The 18,026-nt window shown below is 39.2% G+C and overlaps 1 protein-coding gene across 1 annotated transcript in view; it reads left to right on the top strand.

The window, feature by feature from the left end:
* The window catches only part of LOC114785467 (zinc finger protein 850-like), a 57,807-nt gene extending 40,448 nt beyond the window's left edge, over positions 1–17,359 (top strand). Inside the window, exons 10-11 of the mRNA XM_028971744.1 lie at positions 13,526–13,636; positions 15,585–17,359. Coding sequence (XP_028827577.1) covers positions 13,526–13,636; positions 15,585–16,003 — 530 coding nt within the window. The 3' untranslated portion in view covers positions 16,004–17,359. The remainder of the gene's footprint in view (positions 1–13,525; positions 13,637–15,584) is intronic.
* Positions 17,360–18,026: the final 667 nt, after the last annotated feature.

Raw genomic sequence — 18,026 nt, 5'->3', positions numbered from 1 at the left:
TGATATATATTGTATAGATCATCTGAACTATCCCCCATATGGAATCTTTCCAAGAATGATTAGATTTGTGAAAATAATTTGGCACACCTGTAGTCAAAAGGTATCCCAAATGATCTGATACTTAGAGCAATCATGGTACTATTTAATTTCATTGTGTCTTGTGCTTCCCCACAGTGGTGGCATGGCAGGTAAGGAAGTAAACTCGCAACCGAAGGTTTGCAAGTTCAAAGCCTGAACTGCCAAGGTGGCATTTAGGTATCATTAAGCAAGGTACCCTGCCCACACACTGCTCCCTGGGCAGCTTTCATGGCTACACACTAAGTGTGATGGGTTAAATGCAGAGGACACATTTAGTTGTTTCTCCATATGCAGTGCTGCTGTGTATCACAATGACAAAAACGCTTTCATTTTCAATATCCAATTTATTATTCACCAATTGTGTGTAAAAAATGTCATGTAATTTCATTAATCAAGTTCAAGCATGTCTTTAAATTGTTTGATTTTACAGATCAGGAAAGCAAATTCGCTGATCAAAGGTGTAAACAGGAAACTGAAGAAAAGCTGCACCAGTTCAACAAGTATGACGACAGTTTAAGACAAGTGAAGATTCTTCAAACACGACAGAGAAACTATTCAAAAGAGAAGCTTTACCAGTGTGAAGAGTGTGGGAAGAATTTTTCAGAAGAATCACACCTTATAACACATAAGAGGACACATACTAGAGAGAAGCCCTACCAGTGTGTACAGTGTGGGAAGAGTTTTACACGAGCATCATGCCTTAAAAGACATCAAAAGACACATACTGGAGAAAAACCCTTCCATTGTGAGCAATGTGGCACCAGTTTTACAGTAGCAGGAGCCCTTAAAATACACAAGAGGACACATACAGGAGAAAAACCCTACCAGTGTGTACAGTGTGGAAGGAGTTTTACACAATTATCACACCTTACAGAACACAAGAGGACACATACAGCAAACCTTTACCAGTGTACTCTTCACTGTAAATACTTAACAACATTGGGTCAACTCAAGTGTCATCAACGTGAACATACTGATTTTAAGCTCCTCAAGTGTATAGCAGTCGTTGAACTGAAGAAATCAGATATAGTCACACCTGTACATTATGGTAAAATACTGGAACCAACAGGAATCAATATGAAGGAAGAGTTGGATGATTAAACCTGTTCAGGTGATTGGAGTACAAAAGTTTGAAGGGGCTTGTAGTGATCTGGATATCAGTGTGAGACACTCAGGGTTATGTGTCTTGTTAGTAAGTATGGTACTAAGTTGGGTCTTAACGTGATTTTGTCATCTTCTGGTTCAAATGTCTTACCCACTAGCCCAGAACCACGCTTCTCTGACAGTACGAGTGAAAATACCGGACCTAAGCGCATGTGGCTGTAATGAGCTTGTATTTTATTACATTTTGTGTTTGACAAATAATGTTATTCATGTTACAGACCAGAGCATTTGTCTTCCCACCTCAGAGCTGCTGCTGAGACACCTATATAGATAGTTCACTGTCTATAGTTCTTAACAAATGTATAATTTTACATGATTTATGCGTTATTTTTATTTGGGGTTTCTATTTGAACTGAAAGCCTTGTTCATTTACTGGTTGTTTAATATAATTTGCTTTGCCTAAAATAATTAATAATCGTGATCGTAATTTTGGCCAAAATCATGCACTCCTACTATACATTGTGGTAAAATACTGGGACCAACAAGAATTGATGATGATCTGGATATCAGTAGGAATTGTAGAAGTGACCATATTCTGTAGAACAGGATATTTATCTATGCTTCCCAATCATACTGCTGTATAGAACTATAGAAACAGTCAATATAAAAAGGCTACACACCCCTGTTAAAATGTCAGTTTTCAATCAATAAAAGGTGTCAAAACACCTTAATTGTATTTACAGCATTTAGTCTCATTGTATAGAGGTCTATCAGCATCACATATAATGGCTACTCTCCTCCTTGGGGCAGTTGTGGCCTAGCGATGCACAGTCCTCTTCAGGTCACCCCACAGATTTTCTAGTGGATTTATGTCTGACTCGTTCCAAATATTTTATTTTCTTCCAGTGAAGCCATTATTTTGTTGATTTGGATGTGGGTTTGGGTTCATTGTCATGTTCAGAAGTAAAAAAGTGAAAATATGTTGTGGGTTATTGCACTACAGCGGGATAATCGTTATAAATTTGATCTCCAATGTATCAGAGCGACATACGCTCAGTGCACATGTACAATGTATTCTGCTATAGTTGAACATACTACTGTTTAAAACTGTAGGTATACCTGAAGCTATAGTTATTTTATTCAGAAAAATTCACAAGGCTGCAAGACAAATACAAGAGGCTACAGAAGTGAGCCTGTTGGAACTGTGTGTTATCCAGACAGAGGAGATAAGCCTGCACTGTCCACTATCTTACTATGTCAGTTGTTTATTTCCAACAGCTATTGTGTATTATATTGGCTTATCAGTTGCTCTTTATTACAAATATTGTAAATCCTGCATGTTGAAAATGTGTTTATATTGACATAAAATGGACAAGCAGACAAAGGTCATGGATTACTGGTCTGTGTCCTGTTGTTCTTCAATGGCGTGTGTGTGTGTGTGAGTTAACACACTAGACAGGCCTCTCTCTGTGTGTGTATGTGTTCACATGCTCAAATGCATACAACAGTGGTCAATATATAATACACTTCAATATCTACTGGATAGAAATGACAGTGCTCAAAAATAAAACATGCATTTATGTAAAAATTGATCATTATATGTTCCCAACATATTTTTATCTGTGTTCCTTGATTCAAACACAAAGTCAAACCATAGAAAAACAAAGTTAACGTGTGTGCGCTCAGTTATCACATATATGTAATTATAATTTGTATTATGGCTGTGAATGTCCAGCCTTTATCTTTTTGAGTTGCCAATGGTTACGAACAGTCCACAATTAGGCATTGTTCACCAAGCTGTGATAGTTGGGCCTTAACCTCTCCATACTTTATTTGGCCTTGCTGGGCCCTGTTAGTCTTATCTTGGTTCTTCCCATACTTCCCAAGGTTGGCCTTTGACCTCTACATTTTCCCGTAGGTATGTGTGTATTTATATGATCTCAGTGAAAGTGCACTTGGAAGTTCAGACTGTAACTTTGGGAACGGTTATACTTTATATAGGCTGCAAAGGCCCACAATCATACAACATGGTTCACAAGTATTACCTGAAAGCAACTGGTGTTTGGTGCTAAATCATCTGGTTTAGTAAAATTAAAATTGATCAAGTTTACATTTGTTCCATGAAGAAACACGTTGAAATTTAATAACACTAAAAAATATGAACACATCTAATGTCCATAAAAAAAGTTGATCAGTCCATTGGAAAAACACACATGAATTTTATTCGTTTTATTTAACCATTTTCCAAAGATCAATGTGTCACTTAGGAGCGCTTTCTGAAATTGACGAATCTGCTGCCGTGTGACGAATCTGCTTCTGTTTACATCTGCAGGAAAACCAAGTAAAACACTAACAAGTGCACGCGCGAGTCACCCTGCTGACATAAATGATCCGTTTTTTGAGTTTTTATGATTTTGGATATTGGTAAGTAATTTTATTCCACATAAAATGTCGAAACGCGTGTTATTTGAACTGTTTAAAGCGGCGGTCTGGTGAGGGAGGAGCGGGCTGATTTAAACTCGCTCTACATACAGAGTCGGTCAGACTTCAAAATGTTCTTCTGACGCTTTTTATTGGTTTTTAAAAAGCTTAAATGTAAGTAGATTGTGTCCAGCGGGCTGGTGAACAGGTTTAACAGCAACAGATACAGTTATGCTAAAGTAGCTTCACGTTAGCAGCTAAATGCTCATTCAGACTGATGTCTGGGATCATTCACACTTTTAATGTGGAGACTTTTTCTCCACTGTTCTGTAAAATTAGCTGCAACTGAGGAATCTCCTGGGAATCATTTATAAAGGTGACTGTGTGTCTTTATGTAATATCAGAAATCTGCTTTGTCTATATATGTGTGTTTTATAGGAATACTGTTAGGAATACTATGAATGTTGTGTGTCCTGCAGAAAATAATTCTAGAATGATTATTGGTGATAAGATGATTGTGGAAATAACCTTCTGCTTCATTTCAAGGTCCCAAGATGGATCCCAGTCTGTCTCTGTTACCTGCTGATCTGAGGAGTGTAGACCAGAGCAGCATACATGTTAAACCAGAAATATCACCAGATACCATCACATCTCTGAACTGCGGTAAAATACTGGAATCAACAGGAATTGTTGCGAAGAAAGAGTCGGATGATGAAGAATATTCAGGTGAGTGGAGTTAAAAAAAGATTTGAGGTTCTTATAGTGATCTGGTGTGGTAGTAGTCTAGTGGTATCTTGTTCAGTAATCCATCCCTGCTTTTAACTCTCACTTACCTGCTCACCTTGCTCTTGTATAGCGTACTGAGACTAAGACACAACAGCCATACCTACAAAAATCAGTAGGTGGCAATTATAGCACTCTATAATCAGAAGGTTGCCGGTTTGAATACTGAGATACAGGCAAAATACAGTCCCCATAAACTGCCTTCTGCCTTTTATGACTGCCCACTGCTTCCTCCAGGGATGGGTTAAATGCACAGACCACTGTGGAGTTGTCTGTGGTCTGGTGTGGCAGTGGTGGCCTAGCAGTTAAGGAAGCGGCCCCGTAATCAGAAGGTTGCCAGTTCGAATCCCAATCTGGCAAGGTGCCGCTAAGCAAAACACCGTCCCCACACACTGCTCCCCGGGCACCTGTCATGGCTGCCCACTGCTCACCATGGCCTTGCTCCTCAGTATCTATCTGATCCAGCCCTGAACTCTTTCACGTGCCTTTAGACCTGCTGATCATTCACGCCCAGTTGTTCCTAAAACAAGGAGAAAGCTTAGGGGTGATTGTGGATGTGCTTCATTGCACCCTGCTCGCAGCGGAAAAGAGAACTACTGGACAGTGGTGGCCTAGCGGTTAAGGAAGCGGCCCCGTAAGGTGGATTGGGAGCAAAGCACCGTCCCCACACACTGCTCCCCGGGCGCCTGTCATGGTGCCCACTGCTCACTCAGGGTGATGGGTTAAATGCAGAGGACAAATTTCACTGTGTGCACCGTGTGCTGTGCTGCTGTGTATCACAATGACAATCACTTCACTTTCACGAGCTTAACCTGATGTGAGCTTGAATAAATCAATGATAGAAATTGAGATTGAACCTGCCAAGATTTAGTAAGTTACCGGCAGACTACTGACAGATTGAAGGCAGGAAGAGCACAGAGTACAGCAGCACCTCTGACATTGATGTCAACTTGTTCCTTCGATGAGCGTATATATGCTTGATATACTGTATATTCACTTCTAGCCTGAAAAATTAAGAATGAAATGTTAGGCTACAGTGTTTTTTTTTTGGGGGGGGGGGGGGGCACATGTGACATTTACTGTTAATAAATGGTGCATTACCCACAATGTTGCTAATAAAAATGTAGAACTACTGCTTTATACTGTACAGTTTACAATTTGAAAATGTAGGATTCCATTCTTGACCGAAATGTACTGCGTCACTGCTTAACATTGCAAAACTTCCCTGTTAAATAATTAGTCAATCCAGAGGTATCAAAATGCACATTTAGCCTATATGCATAACTGAGGCAACAAGTGCTTAGTAACGTTAATAAAAATGAGACCAGATCAGTTTTTGGTTGAATGTTGTTAACTGCTGCAAATTAATTCCAGAAAAAAAAAGCTAACGTAGCAGACCAGCGTTCACAGGGAGAAACCCTATAAAAACACAGTCAGCACAGTGGAAAGTGTTAGTCTGTGTGCCAATGTCAGATACATGCCATGCCGTATGAACGTATGTCAGAACGTCATTTTCAAATTATAAGTTATGTGAAAAAGATTAAAACAGATGAGTGCTTTAAACTTCAAATGGCACAGAAAATTAAAGCTGGTATAACTTCTTTTTTGAGTGATTACAACACAGTAAAAAAAAAAAAAAGATTAATTAATTAACTTTTAGGCAGGCAGGTAGCTGTTAGAATATGTTTTGTGCAATCTTTACGATTCTCTTGACTGCCACACCAGGATGTTTTATATGACTCTACGACTGGCTACTTTGGCATTTCTTGCAGTTGGGCTGAAACAATTATTCGAATAACTCTAATAATTCGATTACAAAAAATATTTGAGTAAAATTCTTTGCCTCAAGGCTTCGTTTAATTAATCATCAAAGTCCATCTATTATCATATCACGACCCGCGGAGCTACACAGTGCGGAGCTGCGCAGCACCGGAATCATTGTTTTACTCAGACTGTTTTAACTGAAGTGCATTTAAAAGATTTAAGGAGGCGCGTTTCATTGGCGGACAATGAAGAGACCGGTGTGCGTAAATGGGATAAAATGTCTGAAGTGTGGGACTATTTTACGCTGCATGGACAGTGCATACACTGTAAAACGGACCTGGCTTACCATAAAAGTACTTCGTCAAAACTACATTACCTTAAACGAAAATATCCTCACGTAAACTGCACTTCTCCAAGCGAACTCGGAGCTTCCACAAGGTATCGTATTTTTATGATTGATAACGAACATTAGCACTTACATTATTTGTGTTATGAGTCGATGAGATCTCTCATGTAATGAATCCCTCCCCATAACTCCCTCCCGCGTGCCACACACACACACACACACACCACACACGCACACACCACGCACACACACACACACACACACACACACACACACACACACTGATCTCAAACCACGCCTGTTAATTACGTATGTTTGTATGTAGAGCCGTGGTGTGTATCTCGCGTTCTTGGTGTCTGTTTTTGTGCACACTTATCAGAAAGTATACAAATGAAATACCTGCGTAGTTTTATAGGGAAAATAAAAGAGACATAAATAGAGACAGTATTCAGTATTTTAATTTCAGAGCAAATCTTTCACACACGCTTAAAAACTGCTTACTTTCTTGCTCATTTTCCAAAGGATGTTGTAGTTTTCTGTAAAATAAAACATGATCATTTACCATTCTTGACTTCATGGTTCTTTGTAAGTTTTCACACATTCAACACATTCAGCCACACATCGGAAACAGTAAATTCTATGATATTCTACATTTTAATTTTATGTCATAGTCAGGTTTAAACATTTCTTTTGATTTTTAAATTTTTGTTTTTTACAGAGTATGAAATGAAATTTAATGATCCAAGATGTAAAGTGGAACCTGAAGAAAAGTTGCACCAGTTCAACAAATGTGACAACAATTTAAGACAAGTGGAGATCCTTGAAACACGGGGACTCTATTCTAAAGAAAAGCCTTACCAGTGTGAAGTGTGTGGGGAAATTTTTTCACAAGCGTCAGAGCTTAAAAGACATCTGAAGACGCATACTGGAGAGAAGCCCTACCAGTGTGTACAATGTGGGAAGAATTTTACACAAGCAAGAACCCTTAGAAGTCACAAAAAGATACATACTGGAGAGAAGCCCTACCAGTGTGTACAATGTGGGAAGAGTTTTACACAAGCAGGAACCCTTAGAAGACACAAAAAGATACATAGTGGAGAGAAGCCCTACCAGTGTGAAGAGTGTGGAAATAGTTTTGCACAAGCATCACACCTTAAAAGACACAAAAACATACATACTGGAGAAAAGCCTCACCAATGTGTACAATGTAGGAAGAGATTTACAGATGCAGCACAGCTTAGAACACACAAGAGGACACATACTGTAGAGAAGCCCTGCCGGTGTGTCCAATGTGGGAAGACTTTTAAACGTTCAGGATGCCTTAAAGCACACAAAAGGAAACATGCTGGGGAGAAGCCCTACCAGTGTCCACAATGTGGGAAGAGTTTTGGAGAACAATCAAGCCTTAGAGTGCACAGGAGGATACATACTGGAGAGAAGCCTTTCCAGTGTGTACAATGTGGGAAGAGTTTTGCACAAGCAGGAACCCTTAGAAGACACAAAAAGATACATAGTGGAGAGAAGCCCTACCACTGTGAAGAGTGTGGAAATAATTTTGCACAAGCTTCACACCTTAAAAGACACAAAAACATACATACTGGAGAAAAGCCACACCAGTGTGTACAATGTAGGAAGAGATTTACAGATGCAGCACACCTTAGAACACACAAGAGGACACATACTGTAGAGAAGCCCTACCAGTGTCCACAATGTGGGAAGAGTTTTGGAGAACAATCAAGCCTTAGAGTGCACAGGAGGATACATACTGGAGAGAAGCCTTTCCAGTGTGTACAATGTGAGAAGAGTTTTGCACAAGCAGGATCCCTTCAAATACATAAAATCATACATACTGGAGAGAAGCCCTACAAGTGTCCACAATGTGGGAAGAGTTTTGCACATGCTTCGCACATTAGAAGTCACCAAAAGGTACATACGGGAGAAAAGCCATACCAGTATGTACAGTGTGGGAAGAGTTTCACAGAAGCAGAAACCCTTAAACACACTAGGACACATACTGCAAATATCTACCAGTGCACTCTAAGATCTAAAGGCATTAGAACATTAGATCAACTCAAACATCATCAACATTTACCTACTGAAAAAAAGACCTCTAAGTGTACAGAGAAGGAATCATATATCATCACACCTGTGAATTGTGTTGAAACAGTGGAAGATACAGTGAAGGATGAGAAGCAGGACTTGGATGATGTGATTCCTTCAGGTGAGTGAAATAAAATGTAAGCAATTCAGTTAATGGGTGAATTTCTGTAAACATGTTTACAATATATTTGACTGATTGTTAAACACTAAATGTTTGACTTATATGAGTTCGTATGAAAATGAGCAGCATCGACTTTCTCTATGTTGTCGCTACAAGTTTTTTATTTTGGGTGAAGTATTAGTATTACTAATAGGGGTGTTAGAAAATATCAATACAGCAATATATCACAATATTTTGTGTCATTATATTTTATCGATACAGGGACATCAAATATCAATATTTTTGTATACAAATTTATTCCACCGGGTGTTGGTGTTGAGCGTTTTCTTTGGTGAGGTCAGCAGAAATGAGAATCGGTGTGCGACTACAACCTCCACTCCTGTAGATGGTGCTGTACAGCTGCGTACTTTGAATTACTGCTTGGCATTTCAGGCAGAGTGAAATTGTAAAACATGGCAGACCGATCTTAGCATCTTGTATTTCAGCTGAAATCTAGTTCACTGAAATTTTCAGTTAACTAGAATATCACAATATGTAAAGTATCTTAATATATCATGATATAATCATAGCGTGAAACGCATCATATCATGAGATCCTTGCCAATTCAAACACCTAATTACTAGTAATTGCTGCTGCTACAAACTCTACACAGTTAATAATCATTTAGCAAATTGCTGATGAAAATGTTTACTAAATATATTGCTAATTCCATTTATTGTCCTGCCCTACACTTGTAATTCAGACACCTTTTCGAAACTTAAAAAAATATTAGGCTGTAATTGTCCTTTTTACCGTGTCTTTGTCCTAGATGTTGAACCAGAAATGTCATCAAATTCCATCACATCTCTGATCTGTGGTAAAGCACTGGAACCAACAGGAATTGATGTGAAGAAAGAGTTGGATGATGAAGTCTATTCAGGTGAGTTGAGTCCTGTTTCATATAAAGAACTATAATGACTGTGTTGCTACTATCAGTAAACCATGAATAACTAGGGCACCTTAACTGTTATGGATTTGATCCCACAAACCCTACAATTAGGAGTCTGCTTCCTTACCTGCTAGGCCACCACTAACATAGTAACAATGCTCTAGCAGAGGAGCTGAACAGCTTTTTTTGCCCATTTTGAGTTAATGGATACAACTACTGAGAACTTGCTGCCCACAGCCTCAGATAGTCCAGAGATTGTGCTGATGGAGAAAGCTGGCAGAGAAAGGAGGAGTAGGACCAGAATTGTGTCTTCTGCACCCAGGGATTTCTATTTTGCACAGCTGCCCATTGAAAGGTCAAGGTCTTTGAAATCATGCACTTCCAGACTCTATAACAGTTTCTATTCAAGTGGCATGAGATTACTCAAAGTGTATTGTGGCGGCAAATATCAGCCAACATGGTACCAGCATGCTTCACGCATGTTATGAGTCATTTATGTTGTTTCCACACCTGAAGCTAGAAGCTAGCCTCAGTTCCATCGCATCAACATCCATTTTAGCACTAATTGAAACATATAACCTGAACGTTCATTTACCAAATAAATCTACTGGCCCCATGTCCCCTCTTTCCGCTGCTTTTCAGCAACAGGCTGCAGCAAACTGATCAGACACCCTTTTCCAGTGCGACTTACAATCTGTAGTTACGGGGACAGATGATTGTTGGTGATGTTAATACTTGATTAGCGGGCTCTGCTGTATATCAAATGAAGCACTTTTTCAACCAATAGTCAGCCGACCATCAGGGGGTGAACAAAAACATAGTCTGTATGAGTGACAACCTCTTGGCTTAGGCCAAGCATTACAGCTCTAGTTCCTAGCTCATTCATTAACATTCATTCATGGACACCAGATGCCCTTATCCAGAGTGATTTACAATCATTAGTTACAGAGACAGCCCCGCCTGGAGACACTCAGGGTTAAGTGTCTTGTTAGTAAGTATGGTAGTAAGTTGGGTCTTAACATGATTTTGTCATCTTGTGGTTCAAATGTCTTACCCACTAGCCCAGAACCACGCTTCTCTGATGGTACGAGCTAAAATACCGGAATTTACTGGAGTCTATACACAATTTTACATGATTTATGCGTTATTTTTATTTGGGGTTTCTATTTGAACTGAAAGCCTTGTTCATTTACTGGTTGTTTAATATAATTTGCTTTACCTAAAATAATTAATAATCGTGATCGTAATTTTGGCCAAAATCATGCATCCCTAATATACATTGTGGTAAAATGCTGGGACCAACAAGAACTGATGGTGATCTGGATATCAGTAGGAATTGTAGAAGTGACCATATTCTGTAGGAGAACAGGATATTTGTCTACACTTACCAATCATACTGCTGTATTGAACTATAAAAACAGTCAATATAAAAAGTCTAAAAAAACAACACTTTAACAGGGGTGTGTAATCAATAAAAGGTGTCAAAACACCGTAAATGTATTTACAGCATTTAGTGTCCTTGGATAGAGGTCTATCAGCATCACATATAATGGCTACCCTTCTTGGGGCAGTGCTGGTCAAGCGGTGCATTGTCCTCTTCAGGTCACCCCACAGATTTTCTATTGGATTTATGTCTGACTCGTTCCAAATATTTCATTTTCTTCTAGTGAAGCCATTCTGTTGTTGATTTGGATGTGGATTTGGGGTGATTGTCATGTTGAAAAGTAAAAAAGTGAAAATATTTTGTGGGTTATTGCACTACAGCGGGGTTGATCGTTGTACATTTGATCTTCAATGTATCAGAGCCAGTGTTGTTTTTGACAACCATCTTAGACTTAGTCTTAGTCTTAGTCTTTTGGTCTAAAATGCTTATTAGTTTTAGTCAAACGTTGGTCACTTCTATATGTTATAGTTTTAGTCCAGTTTTAGTCGACAAAAACTCAAAAAGGTTTTAGTCTAGTTTTTGTCAAAAAAAGGAAAAAAAGTATAGTCTTAATTTAGGTCAATAAATATTGGGGATTGCTGCTGGGCAGTGTCACACATAAGTTGTGAAAAAAGCAGCAGATCTATACAGGGAGTGCAGAATTATTAGGCAAATGAGTATTTTGTCCACATCATCCTCTTCATGCATCTTACTCCAAGCTGTATAGGCTCGAAAGCCTACTACCAATTAAGCATATTAGGTGATGTGCATCACTGTAATGAGAAGGGGTGTGGTCTAATGACATCAACACCCTATATCAGGTGTGCTTATTTACTAGGCAACTTCCTTTCCTTTGGCAAAATGGGTCAAAAGAAAGACTTGACAGGCTCAGAAAAGTAAAAAATTGTGAGATATCTTGCAGAGGGATGCAGCACTCTTAAAATTGCAAAGCTTCTGAAGCGTGATCATTGAACAATCAAGCGTTTCATTCAAAATAGTCAACAGGGTCTCAAGAAGCGTGTGGAAAAACCAAGGTGCAAAATAACTGCCCATGAACTGAGAAAAGTCGAGCGTGCAGCTGCCAAGAGCTGCAACATCACTGGAGTGCCCAAAAGCACAAGGTGTGCAATACTCAGAGACATGGCCACGGTAAGAAAGGCTGAAAGACGACCACCACTGAACAAGACACACAAGCTGAAACGTCAAGACTGGGCCAAGAAATCTCAAGACTAATTTTTCTAAGGTTTTATGAACTAATGAAATGAGAGTGAGTCTTGATGGGCCAGATGGATGGGCCCGTGGCTGGATTGGTAAAGGGCAGAGAGCTCCAGTCCGACTCAGACGCCAGCAAGGTGGAGGTGGAGTACTGGTTTGGGCTGGTATCATCAAAGATGAGCTTGTGGGGCATTTTCGGGTTGAGGATGGAATCAAGCTCAACTCCCAGTCCTACTGCCAGTTTCTGGAAGACACCTTCTTCAAGCAGTGGTACAGGAAGAAGTCTGCATCCTTCAAGGAAAACATGATTTTCATGCAGGACAATGCTCCATCACATGCGTCCAAGTACTCCACACCGTGGCTGGCAAGAAAGGGTATAAAAGAAGAAAAACTAATGACATGGCCTCCTTGTTCACCTGATCTGAATCCCATTGAGAACCTGTGGTCCATCATGAAATGTGAGATTTAGAAGAAGGGTAAAACAGTACACCTCTCTGAACAGTGTCTGGGAGGCTGTGGTTGCTGCTCCAATCCATGGATGGCAGGCTTTTGAGTGTCCTTGCAAAGAAAGGTGGCTATATTGGACGCTGATTTGTTTTTGAATGTCAGAAATGTATATTTGTGAATGTGGAGATGTTATATTGGTTTCACTGGTAAAAATAAATAATTGAAATGGGTATATATTTGTTTTTTGTTAAGTTGCCTAATAATTATGCACAGTAATAGTCACCTGCACACACAGATATCCCCCTAAAATAGCTAAAAAAATAGTATGAAACAAACATGTTCTTATGTTTTGGCTGTTCTGATGTTGGTTAGCTGTGCTGAGTCTGCTGTTGTCTTTTACATGTTATCTTACTGTAAATTAAAGCACGGTTTGAAGACCTTGTCTTCTCCACGTTCTTGTTAAGTTTCTTAAACCCCTAGACTTGGGGACGTGGCAAATTTGGGCTCCTGGTTATTTTGTCCTGGTTCTGTGTTTCTGGTCAGCTCTTTTGGGGGCTTTGCTATGACAGTGCCCTTGCTGCAGAGCACCACGTATGTTATTTTACCCCCCCTCTTTTTTTTTAGTTCAAATTCGCCTTCAAAATCAGTACCTTCCAACATTTGTTTTTCTTCAGGATGGTGATTCATTTGTGTTCACAATCACAGGTGTAGGTCAAGTTAAAGTGAAGAATAATAATTGACTTCATTATGAGCTGATGGGCTGTAATTGTCATTTTCTCTGTAACTTTGTCATAGATGTTAAACCAGAAAAGTCATCAGATTCAATCGCATCTCCGATCGGTGGTAAAATACTGAAACCAACAGGAATTGCTGTGAAGAAGGGGTTGGATGATGAAGAATATTCAGGTGAGTGGAGTTCTGTTTCATATAAAGAACTGTTTACTATCAGGGAACCATGAATGACACTAACTACAAATGTGACAGACATAACCATTAGCAGAAATTATGCTCTGTTCCATTCAGTTCACAGATCTTTATTTGTCCCTGAGGGGCAATTTAAAATGCGCAGTGGAGCTGATCACACATACATTAACTGTTACATTAGATACAACATATGACACACAATAGTAAATTTCTGCATATTGTACAATAAACAATGATTAAATAACTATACATAACAGAAGCAGTAAGGTGCATAATTTTAAAAAGTGAAAATATGGTGTGGGGGTTGGGAGAGTGTGAGGTTGATTTGGAGGGATATCAGGACAGCTTTGAGGACAAAGGTGACCTTCCTCCTCTGTGTCCTCCAGCCGGAGGCATCAGAGCCGAGCCAGCATATGGTAGGGAGCAACTCAAAGGCAGAGTTCAGCAGGTATGAGGGGTCTCTATTGATCTTACGTTTACGGCAATCAGTAGTTACAGGGACAGTCCCCCCTGGAGCAACTTAGGGTTTAGTGTCATTGTGGTAGTAAGTTGGATTTGAACCTGGGTCTTCTGGTTCATAGGCGAGTGTGCTACCCACTAGGCAACTACCACCCTGAGTGCCAACCTGCATGTCACCACCGTCTCCTTGGTTTAAAAGTAAAAGTTCAGTTCCAGAAAGTCCAATATCCACAGCATTGTTCTTGCAGACGAACTGAACATTTTTGTCCACTTTGATGTAATGGATGCAACTACTGAGAACTCAGATAGCCCAGTAGAGACCGCTGACCAGCTGGCAGAGGTGTTTCAGTAAGGCCCCATCCAGACATGAATGGAGGCAGCGTTTCAGGGGACCCAGAACATTTATTTTCTGGAACTTGTCATTTTGTCCATGTGAACAGCAAAGTTTGCCTCGATTCGCAGCATTGTTATTCAATGTTGACTCCGCCGCGTGGTCCTGAAAATAAGCTCAACCACTAACGGGTTTTAGAGAAAAGCATTGTCGTGTATACTGGGCCTAAGAAAGGAGTGGGACTAGAATTGTTTCTAAGTTTCCTTCCCACCCAGGGAATTCCTGGTTTGCACAACTGCTCTCTGAAAGGTAATAAAAAGGTTTAAATAAATATCTAATATAATCTAATATAATATATATTCATGCACTTCAAGACTTCTTCAAAGTTTGTATTCAAGTGGCATTAGATTAATAAACTGATCAACTTTGAAATATGGTGCATTAAAAGATCTTTTTTTCATAATTACTAGTGTTTTATTGTCTTGTCTTATCGTTCTTTTAGTCACAGGGTACAACTTGTGTGTCAGTGAAATCCACTGAACTGATTTTAAGGTTGTCAACACCTTATTTATGTATTTATTTATAAGTCTATTTTGGAGAACAAACAAACCTGATATAAGCAAGTACACTTAAAATGATATATATTGTATAGATCATCTGAACTATCCCCCCATATGGAATCTTTCCAAGAATGATTAGATTTGTGAAAATAATTTGGCACACCTGTAGTCAAAAGGTATCCCAATGATCTGATACTTAGAGCAATCATGGTACTATTTAATTTCATTTGTGCAAACATTGTGTCTTCCCCACAGTGGTGGCATGGCAGGTAAGGAAGTAAACTGGCAACCGAAGGTTTGCGAGTTCAAAGCCTGAACTGCCAAGGTGGCATTGAGGTATCATTAAGCAAGGTACCCTGCCCACACACTGCTCCCCGGGCAGCTTTCATGGCTACACACTAAGTGTGATGGGTTAAATGCAGAGGACACATTTAGTTGTTTCAGCGTATGCAGTACTGCTGAGTATCACAATGACAAAACGCTTTCATTTTCAATATCAAATTTATTATTCACCAATTGTGTGTAAAATTGTAATTTCATGAATCAAGTTCAAGTGTCTTTAAATTGTTTGATTTTACAGATCAGGAAAGCAAATTCGCTGATCAAAGGTGTAAAGAGGAAACTGAAGAAAAGCTGCAACAGTTCAACAAGTATGACGACAGTTTAAGACGAGTGAAGATCCTTCAAACACGACAGAGAAACTATTCAAAAGAGAAGCCTCACCAGTGTGAAGAGTGTGGGAAGAATTTTTCAGAAGAATCACACCTTATAATACACAAGAGGACACACACAGCAAACCTTTACCAGTGTACTGTTCACTGTAAATACTTAACAACATTGGGTCAACTCAAGTGTTATCAACATGAACATACTGATGAAAAGCTCTACAAGTGTATAGCAGTTGTTGAACTGAAGAAATCAGATATAGTTGCACCTGTACATTATGGTAAAATACTGGAACCAACAGGAATCAATATGAAGGAAGAGTTGGATGATTAAATCTGTTCAGGTGAGTGGAGTACAAAAGTTTGAAGGGGCTTGTAGTGATCTGGATATCACTACATACTACGGCATACGAATGGATAAATATTTCAATTTAAATGCAAAACATTGAGGAGGGGAGGGGTGGAAGGGAGAGATCGGCGGAAGCATCCTGCGGCGCACCACTCCAGGATTCATAAATAACGCGCCGTGCAATTATTCCTCTTCAAATCAGAGCCCTAAACCTTTCGTGGCGTGGAGCGTCTTTATAGTAATGTTTTTATTTCCTAAACCCTGTGTTATTCTTGTTCTTAATGTAATGTTATGTGTCTTGTTAGTAAGTATGGTACTAAGTTGGGTCTTAACGTGATTTTGTCATCTTCTGGTTCAAATGTCTTACCCACTAGCCCAGAACCACGCTTCACTTACGGTATGACCGAAAATACCGGACCAAAGCGCATGTGGCTGTTGTAATGGGCTTGTATTTTATTACATTTTGTGTTTGACAAATAATGTTATTCATGTTACAGACCAGAGCATTTGTCTTCCCACCTCAGAGCTGCTGCTGTGACACCTATATAGATAGTTCACTGTCTATAGTTTTTGACAAATGTATAATTTTACATGATTTATGCATTATTTTTATTTGGGGTTTCTATTTGAACTGAAAGCCTTGTTCATTTACTGGTTGTTTAATATAATTTGCTTTACCTAAAATAATTAATTTTGGCCAAAAATGGATAGAGGTCTATCAGCATCACACATAATGGCTACTCTCCTCTTTGGGGCAGTGGTGGCCTAGCGGTGCACAGTCCTCTTCAGGTCACCCCACAGATTTTCTAGTGGATTTATGTCTGACTCGTTCCAAATATTTTATTTTCTTCCAGTGAAGCCATTATTTTGTTGATTTGGATGTGGGTTTGGGTTCATTGTCATGTTCAGAAGTAAAAAAGTGAAAATATGTTGTGGGTTATTGCACTACAGCGGGATAATCGTTATAAATTTGATCTCCAATGTATCAGAGCGACATACGCTCAGTGCACATGTACAATGTTTTCTGCTATAGTTGAACATACTACTGTTTAAAACTGTAGGTATACCTGAAGCTATAGTTATTTTATTCAGAAAAATTCACAAGGCTGCAAGACAAATACAAGAGGCTACAGAAGTGAGCCTGTTGGAACTGTGTGTTATCCAGACAGAGGAGATAATCCTGCACTGTCCACTATCTTACTATGTCAGTTGTTTATTTCCAACAAGTATTGTGTATTATATTGGCTTATCAGTTGCAATTTGTTGCAAATATTGTAAATCCTGTATATTGAAAATGTGTTTATATTGACATAAAATGGAAAAGCAGACTAAGGTCATGGATTACTGGTCGGTGTCCTGTTGTTCTTCAATGGCGTGTGTTTGTGTGTGTGTGTGTGTGTGTGTGTAAGAAGTTAACACACTAGACAGGCCTCTCTCTCTGTGTGTGTGTGTGTGTGTGTGTGTGTGTATGTTCACATTCTCAAATGCATACAACAGTGGTCAATATATAATACACTTCAATATCTACTGGATAGAAATGATAGTGCTCAAAAATACAACATGCATTTATGTAAAAATTGATCATTATATGTTCCCAACATATTTTTATCTGTGTTCCTTCATTCAAACACAAAGTCAAACCATAGAAAAACAAAGTTAACGTGTGTGCGCTCAGTTAATGTTATCACATATATGTAATTATAATTTGTATTATGGCTGTGAATGTCCAGCCTTTATCTTTTTGAGTTGCCAATGGTTACGAACAGTCCACAATTAGGCATTGTTCACCAAGCTGTGATAGTTGGGCCTTAACCTCTCCATACTTTATTTGGCCTTGCTGGGCCCTGTTAGTCTTATCTTGGTTCTTCCCATACTTCCCAAGGTTGGCCTTTGACCTCTACATTTTCCCGTAGGTATGTGTGTATTTATATGATCTCAGTGAAAGTGCACTTGGAAGTTCAGACTGTAACTTTGGGAACAGTTATTCTTCATATAGGCCGCAAAGGCC

This window comes from Denticeps clupeoides, chromosome 3 (genome assembly GCF_900700375.1).
Source record: "Denticeps clupeoides chromosome 3, fDenClu1.1, whole genome shotgun sequence".
Taxonomy (NCBI): domain Eukaryota; kingdom Metazoa; phylum Chordata; class Actinopteri; order Clupeiformes; family Denticipitidae; genus Denticeps; species Denticeps clupeoides.
This window is presented reverse-complemented; position numbering and strand designations above follow the sequence as displayed.